The sequence below is a fragment of the Polypterus senegalus genome, chromosome 2, assembly GCF_016835505.1.
Source record: "Polypterus senegalus isolate Bchr_013 chromosome 2, ASM1683550v1, whole genome shotgun sequence".
Taxonomy (NCBI): Eukaryota; Metazoa; Chordata; class Cladistia; order Polypteriformes; family Polypteridae; genus Polypterus; species Polypterus senegalus.
In genome coordinates, this window is record NC_053155.1 from 8,079,835 (window position 1) to 8,102,827 (window position 22,993).

The 22,993-nt window shown below is 40.2% G+C and overlaps 2 protein-coding genes across 6 annotated transcripts in view; one reads left to right on the top strand and one right to left on the bottom strand.

Annotated features, from left to right (window-relative positions):
- LOC120521855 (NACHT, LRR and PYD domains-containing protein 12-like) overlaps positions 1-22,993 on the bottom strand; it is a 1,152,437-nt gene that overhangs the window by 291,959 nt on the left and 837,485 nt on the right. For all 3 annotated transcript variants that reach the window (XM_039743177.1, XM_039743172.1, XM_039743176.1), the window contains one exon: positions 21,109-21,114. In XM_039743177.1, coding sequence (XP_039599111.1) covers positions 21,109-21,114 — 6 coding nt within the window. The remainder of the gene's footprint in view (positions 1-21,108; positions 21,115-22,993) is intronic.
- The window catches only part of LOC120521953 (NACHT, LRR and PYD domains-containing protein 3-like), a 105,525-nt gene that overhangs the window by 13,556 nt on the left and 68,976 nt on the right, over positions 1-22,993 (top strand). For 2 of the 3 annotated variants that reach the window (XM_039743220.1, XM_039743225.1), the window contains exons 2-3: positions 13,973-14,143; positions 22,059-22,368. In XM_039743220.1, the coding sequence (XP_039599154.1) occupies positions 14,041-14,143; positions 22,059-22,368 (413 nt within the window). In that variant the 5' untranslated portion in view covers positions 13,973-14,040. The remainder of the gene's footprint in view (positions 1-13,972; positions 14,144-22,058; positions 22,369-22,993) is intronic. The other variant, XM_039743224.1, reaches the window with a different exon arrangement.

Sequence of the window (22,993 nt, forward strand, 5' to 3'; positions counted from 1 at the left end):
CGGATGTGTCACTGGGGATGGTGCTTGAAAATTTTGTGGAGATCGCAGAGGGGTGGGGATTTTAGGGGGTTTTATAGAATATTCGAGGTTATCAGACATCTGTTTTAATAGTCTCACGTTTTCACTGGATGGTTTTTTCCTACCTTTAGGCCTTCCAGGATGTTCATGCTCACTGTCTGTATCACTGCCACTGCTGCCACCGTTGCTGCCACCGCTGGTGCTGCTGCTGCCGCTAGGCCTGTTTTCAGGCATGACCTAAATTTAATCAAAGGTTACAGTTATGAACATAGAATATAATAATAATTTACAGTCAAGGTTATTTTAATTAAAAAAAGTAATATAAAACCTATCCTTTAATTTCAGAGTAGAGCATTGTAAAAAGCATACAGATTTATCAAATGTAAACTCATTTCGGTTACGGAATTGTACACAGGAGCCTCTAATTCTACAAATTGCTCCAGTAATTGTCGAAGGTGCTCAGTCAGCTGCTCCAGTCTTTCTTTCTCCATGTCTCCGCTCGTGGTCAGGCCGAAGGGAATATCGGAGTGAATAACGATTTCTACACCAAGATCCACAGTCAGAGTGAGGCGTTGACGGCAAAGGGGACCGCTGGGGGACTGAACACCAGCTAGAATTAGAAGGCGTCAGTGATAGCAGAGGAGATTGCAGGAGATTCGAATGAAAACTGCACTCAGAGGGCGCAGGAGAATGCTGAACGCTGCTCTCAGAGGGAGGCGGCGTTTGTGGGGTCTGCCAGTTTTGGTAGAGTTATAGATTTTCTGAACCGTCCAGCACTTGCGTTAAAACACCCGGGGGACTGGGACCTGGAAATAAAGTTTAAATTTCTCAGTTAAATACATCTTTTCACAAAATCTGGAGCTATGTATGCCCCCTACATTTCTTCGATAAACTGAGCCCTAAATGACACTTACTGCGCTTGGACAGATCAGGGGAAGCCCTTTGAGAAGCTGATTCATGTTGTAAAGAGTTATCGTCTAGAAAACAAAATGCATTCGCTCTTTTAAAGAACAACTCCCCTTCCAACACCTGCAACAGCTTAAACAAAATGCAGGCGCTCTTTAAAACAGTAATTCCACCCTGCCGCTTCAGGGAAAACCCCTTGAGAAGCTGCTTCAGCTTGTAAAGGGTGCAAATAAAATGGCTTGCAACATTTATAGGATAGATAGATTTTCGTTTTTAAAACACCCTTTTATTAATGTATCACACACACGAGCGCACGCATGCCGGTCATGCCCGTTTTAAATCATGTCACACCTTTTCATGCCCGGTTCAGACCATTAGAAACGGGTCAATATAAAAATTATATTTTTATGGTAGCTAGAAAAACTCTTGCACATTATACGCTATTTGTACTTTTTAAGAAAAAATCTAAATACAAACTTTTTAAAAACAGACGGCCTGATCTCAAAGCCCCTGTGTATTAAGATATAAGCTCATACATACAGGAACATCAAATGATAATAATCATTTACCCAATTATTCAACAAATACAAATTGATACGTCTAAAAATCATCCGGACTTTGGGGCTACTAGTCTATATTAAAATAATTACATTTCATTTAACAAAATGAATGAAAGCGCACACACAAAGGCACTACTAATCACACACACGTGCACGCTCCCCGAAGCACCCAATTCATGTGTTTAATTAAACCATGCACATTTTAAACAGATATCATTTTTAAAAAGGGCTTTACCCTTTTCCAGGTCAGTTTGAATATATAATCCTGAGAAAAAAATTTAAGGATTCAGCCATACGTTTTTAAAGCATTATCGTTTAACGTGTATAATAATCAATAATATGTCTCTCTGGAGAATAGTCTGTATGAACCATTATTATATTTCATTTATTCCTATCCATAAATAATAAATACACAGAAAACATTGTTCTAAGAAGAGTGTGAAGGCAAACTGTATTGGCAGAAATTCAAAGACATCTTTCAGTATTAGCAGCGTGCAGGGAAATGGCATAGGTTCTGGACGCACTTCATTTTATATTGAGAAAATAGTGGCATTTTTTGAAATTTCGACAGTGATTTTTAATAGCAAATGTGTGCACCTGGCCACTCGATTTTAAACGGTCAGATATATAATGTTCTCTTTCCAACCAAAGTTTAAGATCTAAAATCTGTACAAAGAAGTTATTTTTTTTTTAAAAAAAGCATCTCTTTATCATAAGGAGAGCTTTTTGAGCAGCTGCCTTTCACCTAGGGAAGCTCACTTTACACTGACCACCGCATGATCTGACCTGAGATTAAAAGCCTTACAGGTGAACATCTCTGGTCTCAGCAACTGGCTTGAGCAGGCCCAACCGCTGAAGTGTGAATAGAAAACTGCTGGCCCCCCGCCCCCCTCACCCTTAGCTTCATGCGTCTGGAGCTGGGGCGACACATGTTTTTGGAAGAAGCTGGAAAATGACTGCCGTTTTCGTGGCTTGGCAAAAAGTGTTTAACTCAGAGTCCCGAAAGAGTCCTTAGCTCAGCTGATTATTTAAAAAGTGGGGGTGTATTTGATCAGTTTTTATATAAATTATAATTATAATTATAAAGCCAAGGATAGATTTTTTATATGTGATTTAAAAGGGAATTGCTGCATAATATTTAAGTCTGTGTGATTTTTACAAGGCTTATATCGAACTAGTTATCTCGTGCTTTACATGCTAAGTCTTAAAACTTGTTCTCACGGGCTGAGGGGCTGTGTGCTCCCGTAGCATGGGGTTGGAGGAAGGGAGGCTTATGCCCCATCTAACAGGTGGCCAAGCAGGTGGATGGGAGCAGGAATGACATCCATCAAATTACTCTTGACACTTACCTCGGTCAAGTAGGTGGTGGGGTGGGATTAAGGTGTGGTCGGGGGCGGGGAACAGGTTGTCATTTACCAATCCACCGACAGGTTGGGGTTTCTGGGATTTGCATCCTTCAAATCCACCAATCAGATGAAAGCGGGTGGGGCTTAAGGTCATCAATCACATTTGATTGACAGCTTGACAGATATTATGTAGTATTACTACTACAATGCAATGTCAGGCAGAGCATCCTTGAAGCCTAAACACCCATTACACTCTCCTGGATGTGTGTACCAGCATCAGCAGTACGAGACAATCAAGTGGAAGATTTCTGCAATAGCATTCAAGATGTCCTGGACTCCGTGCCTTCATGAGACATGGTAATAATTGCTGGTGACTTCCAAGTGTAAGCGGGAGAAGGCAGTGTAAACAAAGTATGTGGAGATTATGCTAATGAACAGGCACTGGGAGACATGGTGAGAAGGTGAATGGAGTGCTGAGAGGGTCTATGCACAGGTCCCAATACAAAAGACTCAAGCGAAGAAATGTTATGTTTAAATTAAGGTTCCCTGACCGTGCATCAGGAGATACATGGTGAGGAAATGCTGGTGTACGCATATTGCAGCCATTCCTTCCTGTTAACAACACTTTTCATTACAATTCTCAATGAATCTTGCACTTTTTGCATTTTTTTCTTTTTCTCTTACTGTATGTATACTACATTGATGCAACTGATCACTTTTTGTACTGAATTTTGATTTATTTTTATGGACTTTGCCTTGACTGAGTTCACAGTCTATAGTACAACTGATTTGAATGTTTTTTGTGGTTCACAGGACAAAACTTTCTTTTGATTGCCCGCTACTGCCTAATGCCTGATTTGTGAACATTTATCCTTGCATCGTGGACATCTAGGAACTTGGAATGTTCTGTCTTCTTAGTTAAACTAGCTTCCATAAAAGCCTGTGAAAAATTTCATTCCCCCTGAAAACCCAACTGTTCCTAAACACACGCAAGGAATTCTTGTACGTCCTTATCACTACAGAGACACATTACCAGTAACAAAGAAGTCCAGTCTTCGTCTCAGGTCACTGGATAGCATCCATGTCTCGCAACCATATTTCATTGGTCATGGAGTCCCGAATGAGGCACATTACCTGCACTGTGAGGAAGCATCAGTTACAGCACTACGGCTATGTGGCACATTTCCCTGAGGGTGATCTGGCTCATAAGATCCTCATTGTTGGGGACCCGAGTGGCTGGACCAGGCTAAGGGATCACCCACATAACATCTGGCGGCGGCAGATAGAGGGTCATTTCCAAAGGGTGGGACTGGACCATGTGTCTGCCTGGGGGGTTGGTTGCCAACTGGGATACCGAGTTGGTTCATTGTGTAGTGGGTGCGACAACACACTGTACCAGTGCATGCTCCCCAACTTGACTTGACTTGACTTATCACCACACCAATTGGCCACTGATAATCACTTTTGTTTTGTAAATGTGTCAGTTAGCGGCACTCAACCTGCACTCAGCCATCCCCCAATCAGCCCACCAAAGCCATTCCCAGCCAGAATTTTCACTTTCAGCTCAGGTCTGCATTGAGAATTTTATCTAGCAATGATTTCAAAATACATACATTTCATGTGTGTTAAGTATCTACAATGATCTGTGTAAATGCAGGATGACATAAGAAATGTCAGGCTAGAAATGGTCACATAAGTAAAAGAGAACATTTTAGTATGGTATAGTAATAATGAAATAATGTTAATGTGAAGTGGAGAATGTATAAAGACTGAAGTCCAACTATCAAACAAACACCTTTACAAAATATATAATAAAACAAATGTGCTTTTATTCAAGAACTAGCAGAATACCCGCTCTTCGCAGCGGAGAAGTAGTGTGTTAAAGAAGTTATGAAAAAGAAAAGGAAACATTTTAAAAATAACGTAACATGATTGTCAATGTATTTGTTTTGTGACTGTTATGAGTGTTGCTGTCATCAAGGATTTGATTCTCATTATTTCTTTCAATCAGGTTCGTATTTGGAGGACGTGTTGTGTTCAAGTTACATGCCGTGTTTGCCAACTGTTGTAAAGATAACAGGTTTCATTCATCGAAGTGTTCACTACCCAAATCGGTACTCGTGAATCTAAGATGTTTAACAGGCATTCCCGGTATTAAGTTGTGGATTTGCCGGCGAATATTTAGCGGCAGCATGTCTATGAACGTAATTTAAACTTAAGCTTTACACCTTGCTTTACTATTGAAATGTCTACAAAGGCTTGTTCAGCGTCAGAGGGTTGTTCCTTTCTTACTGCATCAATAAACAGCTCGTCTTCCTCTTTATCTGAGACATCACAGACTTCATGCACGGGTTTACCTTTCCCAGTCCTGGAACTTTAGCGAAGTGCTTCAATTTACCCCATTTTTTACGTTGTCTTCCTTTAGCTGGACATTGACTTTTTCCACCGTGTGCTTTGTTTCCGCAGTAGCTGCACTCATGAATATGCTTGTATGCGTCACTCGCTTCATATTCTTTTGCTGCCTTCTCAATTGTGTAATGCGTTTTTTGTTCAGCGCTCTTTGGAGCTCTTGCTTGTTGTCTGCGTACTGCGTTCACAGTCAGTTCACGTGAGCTGCTCGGAGTACATGCATCAAAGGTTCTCAGCTGTGCTTGTGCTATCTCGTGTGATCTTGCGATGTCCACGGCTTTATTTAATGTTAGCTCAGACCTGGCACTTAAAAGTTTCTCTCGCACTTTCGCTGAGTTTGTGCCAAACACCACCCTGACCATCTCATCTTCATTTGCATAAGCACAGTCCTTCACCAGCAATTTTAACTCCATTATAAAGTGAACAAAAGTCTCATTTATACCCTGCGTCTTCTCATTAAACTTTTATCTCGCAAATATCGTATTCGTCTTAGGCATGACAAACGCCTCAAAATGGTCATAATAAGTTTTCAGTACCTTGGCTTCCTCCTGGGTGAGAGTCCATGTGTTAAAAATGTCTTTTCCTTTCTCCCCAGTCCACAGGAGCAGGTAGCTGCATTTCTCACTCTTGTCTTTGCCTTTTAGCGGGCCAGAAAACATCAGCTCCACGTGCTATCAGAACTTTTTCCATTCTCCCGACAGGTTAAGAGAATCCCAGTCAATTCGTGGCGAGGGAACTCCAAAAAAATCCATAACTGTCCTCTATTCTGACACCATGTCTTGTTTTCACAAATTGTGAAAAATGAAATGATGGCGAGACTTTCTTTTAAACTATGCAGGGGAACTTTATTTATTACAGCTCTTAAATTCACGGCATCCGTGCTCTAAATTAACTTCCATAATAGTAACCTTGCGGTCCCTTTTTCTGGTGCCTTCCTGATGACATAGGTGCCTAAACCATGCCTGATAATAAGACATTTCGTGACATATAAATATTACAGTGATCACCTCGATAGACATCTCACCACCCAAATCACCACTCGTGAATCTAAAATGTTTAACAGGCATTCCCAGTATTAAGTTTTTGATCTGCCTGCGAATATTTAGCGGCAGCATGTCTATAAACTTGTGGAATTGCCCGCGTGTATTTAGCGACCGCGTCTGTATTAACTTGTGGAATTTTCTGTGAGTATTTGGTGGCAGCGTCACAAACTTGTTTTCGTCTAGCTGCGTCAGAAAATGTAGCACGACGTCTGACACGCCTCCTTTTTACTGTTTTCTCACAGCTTGGTTTGCTGCTGATGGACGGCCTTATATGGGCAGGCACTCAACTACGTGGGAGGTGTGGGTATGGGGGACGCAATATAGGCAGGCAGCCAACTATGTAGGAGGCGTGGTAATGGGGGACGCAACTCCGCCTCACACGGTGACCGAGCTGCAGGCTATGGCCATATATATGTACGTAAGTAGGATTCAGTTATGACCGTTAAGCGTAGAATTTCGAAATGAAACCTGCTTAACTTTTGTAAGTAAGCTGTAAGGAATGAGCCTGCCAAATTTCAGCCTTCACCTACACAGGAAGTTGGAGAATTAGTGACAAGTCAGTCAGTCAGTCAGTCAGTCAGTGAGGGCTTTACCTTTTATTAGCATAGATTCAAATGACATGTTGCGGTGAATGTCTAAAGACTGTCTATGGTGGAGGCGTGATGGTAGCACTGCAGCCTCACAGTAAGGAAATCATGGGATTGAATCCCGGGTCCTCCCTGACTGGAGAGCTTTTAGTAGTAAAAAAACTCTATACAAACGATATTTGTATACATAGAAATAATAAAAATATATATGTGATTTGAGTCTCTAACATTTTGTGTAAATTTATGGTACTTGTAACATTAGCACTAAAAGGACAAAATACTTATTGGTGCCGTTATAATTACCCTAACGTGACATAAGCAAATATTCTTCCAGACTGGAATGTTCTAAAAAACACTGGCATTCTGTGTCACCCAAAATATTTACATTGTGGGTCAGGTCTCCGCCACCGCTGGGCTATGAATGAAAAGTTCACCAGCAAGATATGTTTAGGAATACACCTTCCTACTCATGGCTTTGGAAATAACAGTGTTGGAGTACAAAATCTGCATTATGTTAAAATAAACTCTGGTTATGGATCTGTGCAAAACAAACACTCATCAACTAATACAACACTGTTTAACACAAGAACTCTTAAGGGCAAAGTATTGGTGCAATCAGAATATCCTGCCAAGCAAATAAATATAAATGTAAATAAAATCAATATATTCATTATAAATGGGTCACAAAAGTAAGAACAAAATAATAATAACATTGTAATATTGAGGGGCATGAATGTGTGCCTAACGTGGCTTTGCTTCTTGTTTTATAATAATATGAGAATAAAGGATATTCTATTCCACTGTATTAAAACACACAGAGCACTTTGCATATAAACACCTCAAGTACTACCTGGCGGCGATGAATGCACATGTACTGTACAAGGCATGTGCAGGGTCCTCTGACAAAAGAAGAGTGTTCTTATTCATCATCACTCCTTAAAAGAAAAGGTGATGGAAAAATTAAAGAGAACACATCTTCGACAACAAGGTCCTGTTCCAAAACCTTTGCATCTCCCTAGAAAGAAACCTCAGTGCCAGGTGCTCATTCACTGTAATAGGAACCATAGTACAGAAAGGTGTGTACATTGCAACAGGTACACCTGTCGGAAATGTATGAAGGAACGTCTTTGGGTGTGTGGCAACTGTTATCATTTGAATTTGTTGATTGTATATATTGGGGTACTGAGCCCTCTGTTCTGTTCCTCCTTCCACGTGTCCTGGAATAAAAAATAAACACTTTCTCAAAAGCTATAACAAAACAAATGAGCTTTTATTCAAGTATAAGACTGAACAAAAAGAGATTGTTCAGATGTCATGTTCGTCCAAATATTGTTTTCAAATAAAGACATTTTCATGCATGTATGTGTTTGTGTGTGTTTCACATCCAAGCAGGTACATTTCACATCATTAATACATTTCATTTGAGTAGCAGCCTGTGTAAATTTGTTAGTTGTAAAAGATAATCCCAAATGACAAATAATGTCTGTGTGTGGTTGTAATAACCTTCACATCACACAAGCACAATTGTCACAAAGGTAAAAACTCACATTCAAGTGGTCATATTTGATATAATAAACATGTGCTTTTGATTTGTGTCTACAAGACCTAACACAAGAATCCTAATTGTTCATTGTCTTTCAAGTGTCTGGCTCTTAAACTAACAACGAAATCTGGTCCTATTTACTCATTGTCCTCTGTCATCCCCCAAAATGTCTCCTGTGTCTTTCTTATATGATCTGACTGAATTATTAACCTAGTTAAGTTCCCTTTCCCAGAGAGACATTCTTCTTGGCATTTTTAACATCCATATTGGCATGTAAGCTGAGAAATGAATTCCTAACCTTACTGGACTGTTTTGACTTGACACATGTTGATTTTCCTACTCACTCTGGTGGTCCTACATTGGGCCTGCACGTCTGGATTATCTGTTGGCAACATTTACAGCACTGACTTGGGACTCTCTGACCATAAAGCAGTACTTTTTACTGTCTCATTACCTCTCCCTCCTCTCAGCTGTAAACATCAAATTTCTTTCCGAAACCTTAAAAATATCTGTCCTTCTATCCTTGCTAGTTCCATTTCTGTTCTTTTTCTGTCTTCCCCTATTCCATCAACACCCCATCCCCACCACACTTGTTAAGTCCTGCCTTCACCCCATAATCCTGAATGTTACAACAATAATAAATTTATCCCTTGACACTGGCTTTGTGTTGCTCAGTTTTAAAATCGCTTCTGTAACCCCACTGTTAAAAAAGTCGGGTCTTGTTGGTGATGATCTTACCTTTTCTGTCAAAAGTTCTTGAGCATGTTGTATCCTCCCAACTCACCAACTACTTAACTTCTAATAATTTGATGGCACCCTTTCAGTCTGGTTGCAGGGTGCGGCACAGCTGTTAAACGTCTCTGCTACGGGTAACCAATGATTTCCTTATGGCAGCAGACTCTGGACAAACCAAAATATTAATTCTGTTAAATCTCAGTGCAGCATTTGACACTCAGGTCAGACATGACATTCTTCTGTCTAGGATGGTGAACATGCTGGGTACCTCTGGCACTGTCCTCCAGTGGTTTAAGTCCATCTGACTGACAGGCAAGAGTTTTTTAGTCTTGGCAACAGCAGGTCCAGCAAAGTGCCAGTCACACAAACAGTTCCTCAGGGCTCTGTCCTCTGCCATTTGCTCTTCTCTTCTGTATTTATATGCTTCCCCTTGGCCTTAGCATTCGTAGCTTTGAACTGGGTTGTCATTTTTATGTGATGATAATCAACTCTGTTTCAATGTTAAAAGTGAAATTTCATCAGAGATTTCTCATCTCATTACTTGCCTGTTTGGAGCAGAATTCTTTAAAATTAAATTGCAACAAGACTGATCTCCAGCAAATTGGCATTAAAGCACAACTCAAGAACGTGAGCTCCTTCTCAGTCACTCTTGATGGTGATCTCAGCAGACCTTCTTCTGATTCAAGGAGTGTTAGTGACCTTTTTGATTCTTCCCTTTCTTATTCCACCCACATAAACCACATTAGGACATTTTCTTACTTCCACCTCTGTAACATATGCTGTGTTTGCTCATTCTTATCCTTTTCTAATGCTGAGAAACTTGTTCCTGCTTTTATCACATCATACATCAATTATTGTGACTCCCTATTTCCATGTACTCTTTCTAATCTTATATCACAGTTCCAGGTAATTCAAAATCTGCTGGAAGAGTAACATGAACCATCAACAGTGAACACATCACACTTAGTCTGCTTTGCTTACACTGGCTCCCTATGTCTTACAGGATTGAAAATAAAATTCTGTTAATGACTTCCAAAGTTTTAAATGGCCTCACAGAGCACTACATCAGTGACCTTCTCCATCTCTCCGCTCCTGTTCACCCACTAAGGTCCTCCGATTCTGCCCATCCTGTTGTGCCCCACACTAACGTGACATTCTGTGGGTGACAGCAGGGCCTTCAGCTGTATAGCATCCAGACTTTGGAATGACCTCCAGAACTGAATAAGTTCAGCTGACTCTATTCATTCCTTTAACAGTAGAATCCCTGAAGCCTATGAAAAAACTTGTAATCCCGATCCACCTTAAATTCTTCGCACCTCTCCTTGAGCTCTGAGAAGTTTGCGATGGACTTCAGCTCTGTCAGTGGGAGTGATGGGATAGCAAGCTTCTTGCTGCTTGTGCTTGACACATTTACAACACAAAAGACTCCGATGGAGAGGTGCGAAGGGATTTAAGGTGGCACGGGATTACAAGTTTTTTCGTAGGCTTCAGGGATTCTAGTGCTAATTTAAATTGTTAACTGATAAAAATGAAGATATGAAGATACAATATTGAAGATTGTTAATGTGAGCAAATCTCTCCTCTGCCAGTTCTCACATGAGTCACTGGTGTCTATTAAAAACTCTTGTGACCTCTCAGCAAACTAAGAATAACATCACAGAGACTCAAAAATATTAAAGGATGTGTTTATTATTTGAAAGTATAATGGGATAAATATTTTAAAAATACATAATGCCAGAAAAAGGTTTGTAATAATTTTATGCATACATGGAGAGACAACAACAGTAGCAGCATTCATTTTTATTGCACTTTATCATACAAGGCAGCAGCTCAAAGTGCTATATAATAGTAATAATGACTAAACAGAGTTACAAAAGATAATCAAAATTAAACAGCATTAATCTATAATAGCAGAGAATCAAAATGTCCAACCTAATAGCAAAAATTCTGTTTGGATGGCCAAAGAAAACTGGAAAATAAAAATTACAGGTGGTGAGTACACAGGTGACAACAAACATCCAGAGGTTCATCAATGTGCCACCATTAACAAGGCCCTCTTGTGTTGCTCACTTCATCTACTTAGCATCACAGTTATGCATGCTTATGCCAGGGGGGCAGCAGCATATATAGCGCCATCACAGAGTACCAGGAAAAAGAAAGAAAGAAAGAAAGAAAGAAAGAAAGAAAGAATGTTAATGACAGACCAGAAAGAGATCCACAAGGGTATTTGAAGCTGATCCAGTGCTGAAACTGCCTCCATCTTTAATGAAATCCTCACCATATTTTTGGAATTTGTGCCGGTGTCACATCCATTGGCCTAAAAAGTGAACACAACTAACAGCACAACATGCAGTACAGGACACACATTATAAATATACATATTTAACTTTTCATCTGGTTATGTTTTTAACCAAACCAATAACATCATAAGTGTGTGAACCTCTGATCTGAATCCATATTATTGATATTAGTCCAGAAGGCCATTTTTATCGTCTTCATATACATTAGTTATACATTACTGTAATATTTGCATTGGCTTGACTTATTATTATTTATAAAGCTTTAGCTTATACATCCTTTCACCTGTAGAGGGCACAACAGATCCCTAAATCCCAGTCAAATTCCAATTCATTTTTTTATTTTAACGAAATACCTTTACAAAGGTTTCTTCAGGGTTTCACCAAACAATTCAATTATTTCCCTTTTCTCTTTTTCTTTGTCATCCTTCACTCTTCCCAGACAAGCCTTGCCCTTCTTCAACACCCAACCCCAAAACCCCTGGGTGAGGCAGAGCGGCACCATTAATGCAGAAACCTGAAGTACCTCTGATGCCAGGATGTTACATAGAGGAAGCTCTTCTGGGTCAGGCAGATGTCCCGTGAAGTAGTGACAGGAAATCCCTATGGCTCCTCCTGGCAGCACCTACTCAGGGCTGCCCTATGACACTACAATTCCCAGAATGCCCTGCAGATGTGTGAATGGAGATGCAGGCTTGGGAATGCTGCCACCTAGTGTAGTTTTGGAAGGCTGGCTTCCCCTGTCTTTCCATTATATTGGCCTCCTGGCTATGTAAGGGTCTCCTGTCCAGCTCTGCTTGGACACCAGTATACCCATTTTTATTTTTATGTTGGCATCTCATTCAGGCCTTGTGTTATCATCTGTCTACTCCTTACACTTGTCAGGTTCATTATTGGATTGATCTACTCCCGCACTTTAATAGTAACACACACATACATAGATGTACACATATACTCAGACCCTAACCACAACAGTACCAAATGAAAGACGTATACACAGCACGATATTCTATAGCACTTTAACTCACACAAGTGCTGAAGGAATAACACATGCACAGTCCACTCTCCCTAGTACTCTAAGAGACTTACTTATCATAGGGTTGGACAACGTGCAATGTCTTAGATATATCTAAATATTACCTTTGGTCTCCAATAATATATTCAAAACATACAAAGTCTCAACATCCCTGACTTATAGGCCATTTATCAACCAGTGAATGTTTTACTTTAACACTCTGTTCATTACTGGACAGAGCTCTTCGTCCGCAGCTCAAAAAAACTCACAGTATGGATCTTATGGCACTTCCGTACTGCTTCAGGTGCTCCAAAAATAATTTTACTTTATTTGTTCAATCACTCTACATATAAAGACAAAGTATAGAAAGATAAAAATAAGTTGGTATTTATTAAAGAACAATAATAAGGGATAGAAAATAAGATCTATAGTAAAGCCTGGATGAATAATCTTAAAAAAGGCTTACTGAAAGGAATTAGAGATGCCAAGGGTGAATGTCCCAGGGTGGTGTTTAGCAATCGATGTTCATGAAATGCCGTTAACTGACGATCAGATGAAAAGTGATCACTTGTGCCTTTGTTTTCTCTTCTGACATCACTCTTCCATTGCTCTTGTTTCTCTTCTGATGTTGCTTTCAGACGAGGCATATTTATTATAAAATTTCATGCCGGGGGTTTCACATCACATAATTGTTGCATACACCTGATTGACTGGTTGTCAATATGATGGATGAACTTAGATGAACTGCAGATTGAATATGAAGACCTCCTTTAAAAGACAGCAAAAATGTCTCAACTTTTAGTCCATCTAATTTAAAGGTAATACAGCAATGCAACAGTTGTAAGCCAACTACACACTACACGATGTCTAGGCAGAATGCAAGTCACACTTAAAGACTGCAGTAGCTGATCTCATTACTTTGAAGATGTTACTTGATTACTTAGTGGTTGCAGGAAATGACAAACTACATGAGTATCCAGCACAGTTTCACATTTCCAAAGTATTGTGAATTCACCACAATCTGACAGCCAATAACATCCATCCTGACTACGGCGGTGCTTCATGAAGGCTTTGCTGGTATGGCAAGTTTGACCACTATCATGGCTCTTGGTTCAACAACAAACACAAGATTTCCATTAAAAGCAAGTGACCATCAAAGAGACTTTGGAAAATTTGACATGTGCCATGAACATATCCGTCCTGTGGTGCAGATCTTGTGCCTTTATGAATTCAGGATACTAAATGAATCTTTGAGGCACAAAAGAGATTTGGTATTAAAGTAATAAACTGTGAATGACAATTTCAGCAATTTCAAATGTCACCTGCAGAGCTCTTGATTCACTGTGTGTGTATGTGTGTGTGTGTGTGTGTTGGGGGTCCTGAAGTAAGGAATCAGTAAGGAACCTTCTTATGTCCCTTTAAACTGGAGCCTGACCGGCTCGTACTTCACTGCTGCATTATCTGCTTTGACCTGACCAGTATGCTTATTCAGCTTATTGTGTCCACATCTCAGATTATTCATTTCAGAGTTGCACTGCACAGAGCCGCTCCAAGAAGAAACCTGCAGAAAGAGAAACAGCAATGGCAGCCATGTCGTCAGCAGGCTCAAACGGACAACAAAGGTCACTGGTCACTCATCACCAGCCAGAGGTGCCATTGGAGCACAAAATTCACCCAACTTCTGGTGAACCCTGCAGTGTATGTCTTGTCTTTTGTTCTTATCCTGATAGTTCTCTTTTACTTTGTGTTTCTTCCTTCTCCGTTTGAAGCCCACTGCTATTTTTTAAAACTTAAATTAAGTTTCCCCAATTTTCATGAGCACTACCATATTGTTTATGGCAACAACCCATTACATGGGATATGTCGTAATCACAAATAAATTCAAAGGTTTGGATTTCTCTCCTGTCAAAAGAAATAAAGACAACAGGCTGCCCAAACTAACAAGATGGCACTGGTATGTCTCCTTCAGTATCGGTCATCAGACTGACATTGGCTCCATTCTATGGGGAAGTTTTAAAATGTGACACCTGAAGAGGCAGAGTCTTTGTTGTTTCATTCTTGGGTGTTATCCACAAGCCTGGAGGTGAAAGTGGGAAACATGTTAGCGGTGGTGTCACACCAAATTCCTTAACACCTCTAAATCAGTCCCCATTAAGCCTCATTAATGGTCAAACACGTGACAATGCCCCCCTTAGCTGTGCCCTAGGGACATACGGGCACCTGACAAGCCATTGCATGGATAGTAGGGCTGTTTATCCAAAAACATCTTTATGATGGGCCCGTCAACCACAAGAGAGTGTTATCCATTACAAGAGTAAACTCAGAGCCAAGTAGGTCATGTTGAAGCCGTGTGACACTTAATGACATGGGCTTCTTCCTCCACTGTTGCACACCTGGTTTTCCGCTGTGGTGGAGATTCCGCCCCATCAATGATCCAGTTTAACACAGAACCAGTTGATGGTGTCAGATGCATCCATCTGAGGATAAAAGGACATCATAAAATGGGAGAAATCAGACTAGGTGCTGAATGAAAAGCATGTTTAACATCAATGAACGCTTGTTTGGTTTTTGACTCCTAATCCGCAATATTTGGCTGTCTAGGAAAGATGGATTGCAAACCTTCCATAATAAATTGTTAGGCTGACATAGACCTGAACCTGCCAATTAGTTTTTGGCCAAGGCCAGTTTCATATGGCTTCCATTTTGGAGACCTTTGATTTAACCTGTTTCTGATCTACCACACAACACAAATAATTTGACTATCGTTAGACCTAAATATCACTCCTTGGGGTAAATGTGAAGGTGGGCCTGTTGAAAGGTCTGAAGGACTGACAATAGATGGAGTAAGTGGACCTCCCAGGGTCTGGAAAAAGCTAATATATTGTCTAAATGTGCAGCTCTGTAAAGACTGTGTGGAACAAGCAGTTTGACCACCAGGCACTGGAAGGTCTCTGGGGCCCCTTGCAGACCAAATGGAAGAACGCAGCAATGCCAGTGCCCAGCATGGTTTAATTGTTGGTTTGTTTTTTGGTTCCTTTCTTGACTCTATTAAGGATTACTTGAGGGTTATTTCCTGTACAAAAAAACTGAAAGGGTGAGAACTGATGTCTGAAAATATGGAAAACAAAACGATGGGTGAAAATACATCCCAATTCCTCCTATTGCCTTACACTTTTTTTCATAACATCTGTTTAAGAGTTTGATTTATTCATTCAAACTACCCATCACTTTAAGGGTGATACATAGACACAGATATCAAGTTTCCTGAAATTTTTGTTGCCCCTGAGCAACATTTTGATCCTAAACACAAGCGTACATCCTTATCATTGCACCGATTGCCTGCCGATGACTGCCTTTGTTTTGTCAATGTGTCAATTAGCAACCCTCAGCGTGCACTCCGTCATTCCTCCATTCAGCCAGCAGAATGCCCTTCCTGGCACAGTAACTCTCTCTGTTTATCATCACCGGCCACGATTCTGAGCTCAAGTCTCATGGTTTAAAACCATATGCCTTCCACACCTTACACATGGCAAGGCTGGTCATTAACTAAAGAATAATGTTTAGTCAAAACTATTAGAGATGGCAAAAATATACCAATTTCACTCAACTTATGGGGGTTTTAGGAACCTCCCATAGATTATGCATTGTCATTTAGTAAAATATTAATGAATCTTATAAAACTAGGAAAATGGCTCTTACACATCCGGCCCCTAATTGGTTTATGCTACGGCAGAAATCAATTACTTTAACATTACTTAGTAAGAGCCTTCACTACTTTACTAAACTTAAATCAGACTTAAAAAACTTAAAACTTAAAGTCTACGGTAAAAACACAAACACAATTTAAACTAAGCATGCAAAAAGAAAAATTAGTCATTTCAATCATTATTGTTTCCTGGAGCAGGCCCAGTTTGTTCACAGGTCTGTCCAGTGTGCTGGTCTTGGTCTGCACACAAACTCTTCTGACTGCCCCTTTTCAATCTGGCATTGTCTTGATGACCTGACCCTTTACCCAGGAGTTTCAGGTTGTAGCATCTTGTAATTACACCCACAATGTCCAATTTCTTTATGAACTTGTTGCATAATAAGAGTAGCAATATGTGAATTCTTCTGAATGATTGCAGGGTGTTTTGCCTCTTCTGGCATAGCTGATTTGCGGAGTCTTCCTCCAACCTTAATATTTCTTCTTGCAGGACTTGGTCCAGTTTGATGAGTTTTACTACTTTTCTTTACAAGCTGATTTTTGTGTAAGGCTTTAACATCCTCTGGGCAAGCTGGTAGTTGACTGAGGCGAATAGGTTTGTCTTCTGCTTTAGACAAGTCATTTAGAGACAGTGGCTTTAGTCTCACTGTTGATTTGTATTCCTTCATATGTTCTGTGATTTGTGTTTTTTGTCTTTCTGGGCTGTGTCCAGATTGACTGACTGTATATTGAATTGACTTTCTGTCTTCTTTCAGATGCAGTAGAACTTCTTTAAACCTAAGGAACCAAGCTATTGCTTTCTTTTAATTGACCCATTCTGAGTAATACTCTACAAGTCTTTTTACTGGTTCAGTTTTTTCTTCTACACTTGTAAAATTTACTACACACCTTTTGATTTCCAGATCATCGCTAGTAGACAAGTCCACCTCATCCGGTCTCTTAGGCCATTCATGCTCTCGCTGTAGCAGGAAGTTTGGGCTTTGTATCCAAGTCTTACTTTTGATGAAGCTTTCTATTGTCGATCCTCTTGATACCTGATCTGCAGGATCTTGTGCAGATGCGACATACCTCCATTGCGAGGGTTGTATGTGCTCTCTTATCGTGCGCTGTCATTTGTGATGTACCTTAGTACTGTGGTGCTGTCAGTCCAAAAGATTGACTCTTGCAGGGGAATCTGTAGTTCTTGTTTTAACATTTTGTCCATTTTGAATGCTATCACTGCTGTTGTAAGTTCTAACCTTGGTATAGTGACAGGTTTCAGTGGTACCACTCTTGATTTCCCCCTTAGAAATGAACAATGTCTCTTATTTTCTTTGTTAGTCAGAAGGAGGTAGGAAACAGTGCCATACCCATTTTCTGAAGCATCTCCAAAATGATGCATTTGTGCGGTCATTATGTGACCAAATCCAGGTTATTTAAATAAATTAATCATGAGTTGACCTAGGCAAGTGGAATACAATATTTGTCACCCACATCTTGGCATCACAGATGACTTGTGCATTAATGGAATGTCCTTGCTCATGGTTAACATAAGCAGCTTCATTCTCACTAGGCACCCTTATTGCCATAGGGGTGCAATAAAGTGCTCTGAAGAAGAGAGAAAGGTGTTAAGATACAATGCCAATCCCTGGTGTGGCAGTACAATTATGGAATGGAGTCCTTCAGCTGTCCCCGTGTGTGTGTGTGTGTGTGTGACAGACAGGATAGTTGGAAGTTTAAAAGGCATTTGGAAAGAAACATCATGGGTAGGATCCAAAGAGATTCTGTCAGTATTTTAGTAGTAACTATCATGAATGAGGTGCAGTGTGTCGCTGTAGGAGGTGTAGGAGGTGTAGGAGGTGTAGGACAATAGAGCAGAACTTTTCCTGTGTTCCTTTTCTATGATAAAACTGTGTTATGTTACTTGGCTACTACAAAATGTCCCTTGCCTGTTAATGCTTCTGCATTTCCTTAAGAATTACCTGCAGATTTTGAGAATTAGAAGTAGAAAGTGTATAAAGCTCTGTGGCATTGTCAGTGTAGATTCTTAGAAATGCTGCTTTCGGATATTACTTAATTGGCTGTGTTTTCACTGAAAAGAGATAAGAATTGGTTTAAATTAAATGTATCAAACATTAATTGTGCATGAAGCTGAAAAGATCTTTTTACAGCATCATTTTTGATTTACATAATCACTCCTTGCTGTAGTCTCTGCTGGTAATGTCAGGAGCATAAGAGTAGGCAAAGCAGCCAATTTCAGAACTTAAGAACTGAACTCTAGCCAAATATATCTATATAACTGGACAAGTGAGTCATCATTACAGAATTGCAGGATGACCAGAGCTGTATGGAGTAAATTGCCTGTAATGACCTGGGTGCCCACAGCTGCCATCATCTCAAACCCGGTTCACCAATAGTCATGAGAGCAAGGATGACTAGGGCAGTGACAATGCACAAGAACAAGAGTAGGTGCAAATCAGTGCAAATTGATTTTTATGTCAAGCAAAGTGTTTTAAATCAAAAGTGATCCTTCATAAAAATAAGAACTCCATGGTGGAGTCACTAAACAAATAACCCAACAAACAGGTCACAAATCCAACGTTAAAGCAAAGGTAGTATATGTCCCTTAAAACTACCCACAAGTCTCTGTGCCTCCTTCCAAACCAACAACATCTCCTCTGCTCACCCTTTATGGTCTGCTTAGTGAGAGAAGGCATCCTCCAGCAGGGCATTCACCTCTTAAACTAGCTTGTGTCCTTGCCACCATCCTTTGGCATCTTGGAAGACCCTACAAACCCTTCTTTCTTCTCTCACTGCCATCCCTCATCATCCTGTAACATCTTCTGGAGCAGTTGGTTGTTTGGTTGACTGCTTGCCTTGTTCTGTGGCTCTGCCAAAATCCTATAGCTCTTCTTTGCCTTTTCTTTCCTCTTATCCTCCAGTCCTTCATTCCCCTTTTCTTGCTTGTTTTCATCTATCCTTCTGAAGCTCCTTTTAGACTCTGTAGGTGCAAGTGAGCTCTGCCTAATGACCCAGAGAATGTCAAAGAGGAAACCAGCTGGGCAGATTGTGCTTTGATGTGCAAAAGTGAATGGACAATTTCCACATTAATGATTCCAGGGCTGCTTGGCTTCACATCAACACACACATACACACACAAAGTCTGAGCACACTGTTTTTGTTTTAAAGATCTACACTCAGCCATGGACCACTGAGGTGCAGCCCCACTTTGCCACACACCATTATGCTTTCACTTATGGCATTATCCATTTTATTAGTGCTTAAATATTAAAACTTATTAAAGCCGCTTCCCAGCTGGAAAGTTTGCTCTATTCTACCACCAATGGCTGGGAATCAAGTAACTTTCTCAGCTAGGCCAGGGGTGCAAGAGAGAAGTTACAGTAATAGTCATACCTGGGTAAAGTGTGAAAGCAACAAGCATATGAGAGGAGAAGCAGAGATGTGACATAAAACTGTGGGTCTACCGAGTAAGCATCTATGAATTTGATCAAAGAGGATTCATATTTTAAACAGAGGTGTCCCCAAATGCTTTTCCATAATAAAACAAAAGATAAAGATAAATTAAAATATACAGATTGTGAGATAGAAAACACCCTAAAGTTACATTTTTCTGATGTTTTCACATGCAAAGAAGTGATAACAGGGACTACTGAGGAGGTACTGAGTGACTTGGAAATTGTGGAGGGAGAAGTTCTAATTAGATTAAATAGGCTAGAAATCAAACAAATCTGCAGGACCAAATAATATTTATCACAGTGTTATTAACAAAGTTAGTGAGTACACACTTAAAGCCTTGATGCATGTAGTACTAGGGTGTTGTACTGTGTTAGTCATTATGAATGTAGAGAAAGGCCAAGCAAAATGACCCCTTTTATTGACTAATTAAAAAGATTACAATATGCAAGCTTTCGAGGCAACTCAGGCCCCTTCTTCAGGCAAGATGTGTGCATGTAATTTTTTAAAATTACCTATCAAAGCCATTTTAAGTTAGACAATTTCAAAGCAAGAGAGACTTCAAATGCTTTATGGACTGCTCATTACAGCAGCCAGGAGCTGCTCATGAAAAGGTGGAATCACAAGATGCCATTCACTATCAGAACAGAGTGAAGGGAGCGAAGGACCTCATGTTTGACTCCATATACAAAGGTCATGACCTATTGAGTACTCCGTAGGAAAGTATCAAAGAATGAACCTAATGCTACAGAGAAACAGTGGAATCACTTGAAAAGAGGAGTGACATGCCTCCATTTCAGTTAGTCAAATCCAAGACGTGCCATTACTGTACATTTTGAATCACCTGCAGTGGCTTGGTAGCGTATGTGAGTACTTCTGCCAGTAGACAGGTGCAATAGCAGCATTGTCATCAAGGGAGGAGAAATGGTCAGGATGAGGGAGAGCAGAGGAGACTAGGGAAAAGAAACTGGTGCGAGAGAGTGATAGTGGGAGTAACTATAATGGGAGAAGCAGGATGGAACATGAAAAAGTGGTCCGATATGAGTAGTGGAGTAACAGTTCAATTTGTGGGGTTGCAGTTCCATTATTGAACAAGTCGAGTAGTTGGTGGTCTGTGGCACTGTAACAGGTTGAAAGAATAAAGAAGAGTGAGGAAGTTACTAACAGTTGGACTAACCAGGTAGATGTTCTGGACAACAAGGACTAGAAGTGGACTTCCATCATCTAGGATGAAGGGCAGAAGCATGTCCAGCTCATTAAGTTCCTTAGCAGATTGAAAGATGATAAAGAACACCAATGTTTATGTTAATAGGGCGAGACACAGAGAGTCCATGACACTCAAAGATAGCATTCAGGGGTCGCACCCATGGGTGTCAACCTCTTGTTCTTGTAAATAAGTATACCTATCAGGTGTAAGCAAAGTTGAAGCTGAGGGAAAATGCTATAGATGTTGTCATATTTTCTGAATGAATGATCCATGTCTCAGTCAATGCCACAACCTAGAGTCCACATTGGATGGTGAATGCTGAAATAAAATCTGCTTTGTCAACTGTAGACTGATAGTTCCACAGACCAAGAAGAAGGGACTTTCCAAAAGAGTGGCTTGATGAAGCAGTCAAAGCTTGTCATCAATACACTCTCTCCTGTTGATGGGACAAGAGAAACATTTAGTATCAGTCACAGGAGTGTCCTGTAAACGTGTGTTGAAGGGTAGAGGATTAAAGAGAAATTGTGTATCTTGTTAAATAAGCCTTATTCAGGGTCTTTGCTTGGTGTACATGTGTAGGTAGACTTCTTCTAAATTAGGTGATGTTAAAACTGTTGTCTCATAGGGGTCAGTGCTGGGGCTGGTGCTATTTGTAATATACATAAACAATCAGATAAGAATATCATCAGTAAACAGGTTAAGTTTAACAATAATACCATGATAGATGGAAGGACAGAAAATGGAGAATTGGTTTAATCATTACAGAAGTACCTGAAAAACAATATAGGAGTGGGGGATTTATAGACAATGAAGTTTAATGTAAGTAAATGTGAAGAATTTTATGTAGGAAGTTGAAATAACCTGTTTTCATCTAGATTGTTCTCATGTCCAGTGCTCTGATGTTTTGATTGGTTCTCTCGGAGTCCTGCCTTGAATTCTTCACATTGGCATTGGTCTCAATATGCCCACTATCCTGCTCTGAGAATTTTCTTATTTCTGTGGTCTCCCTCATATGAATGACTAACGGCTCCCAGACAAACTGGATACGTGTCACTGGTCTGGCCCTCATGTCCCATTTCATGTCTGCCACCAATGCATCAAACTATACATTTACAAATAGGGAGCTCTGTTTTATTGACATTCAAAACCTCATGTTTAAACAAAGTAAAGCTTCATCCAGGATGGTCCCTCTTACTGCTGCAATTGACCCGTCTGTCTTTATTTCTTTTATCACAGGAGAGAAGCTTTTAGAGGAGATGAAGCAGAAAGCTAAAAGGACACTACAAGGTGGAGATAAAAGTGAAGCTCTGCGAGTTTGTCACTGGCTCTGTGACACACAGAATAAGGAGTCAATTAGAGACACCATTGGGAAGGATTTAAAGATGGATTTTAGACGGATGACTTTATCTGCTGTGGACTGTGCTGCACTGGCTGCTGTCATCAGTTGCTGTGGAGAGCTTAAAGAACTTGACCTGTCACATACACCTCTGACCCCCGAGAGCATCAAGATACTGGAGCTGGGACTCAGCTGCTGCAGTAAAGTCCGGTGAGTGATGCGATTTTGACGAGTTCAGTTTCATCTGTAATGGAAATTTGAGTAAATGAGAGTCACTGAAGGCACTGACCTCCACTGTCATAGGAGCTTCTAATAAACCCCAGCCACTCAACAAGAAGTGATGTCAAATACTAATGACATGATAATTATGCCATCTCATTCTTGATGATACTTCACAACACGTCTGAACCACAAGGACCATACCCTGTTGTTTCTGTTTCAGACTCTTAGAGTCATTAAAGCCCCCTCGTGCAGACAATTAGCCAGTACCACAGGTGTAGATCAGCAGATTAAAAAGGATGGATGAAAAGTCTCAATTTCTTACTGCATTAGTTAGTAATTCAGAAGTGACTTGAAACATTAATGGGGTTGAAGCACTATATTGTGTGAAACTAAACGCTGTGGCTGAGAATTAAATCTAAAGTGCGATTACGACAGTGCGGAGGACTGTTCACAATTTGAAGAATTCCAGAGTATCGATGAACCTTCAGTTCATTTTTGCCATCAACAGACAGTCTGTGTGGCAAATACTGGGAAAAAAATTCATGTTCAGGATGATGAAGGTTGGATTTTTCACAATGATGTATTGATTATTGAGTTGAATTCTTTTTATATC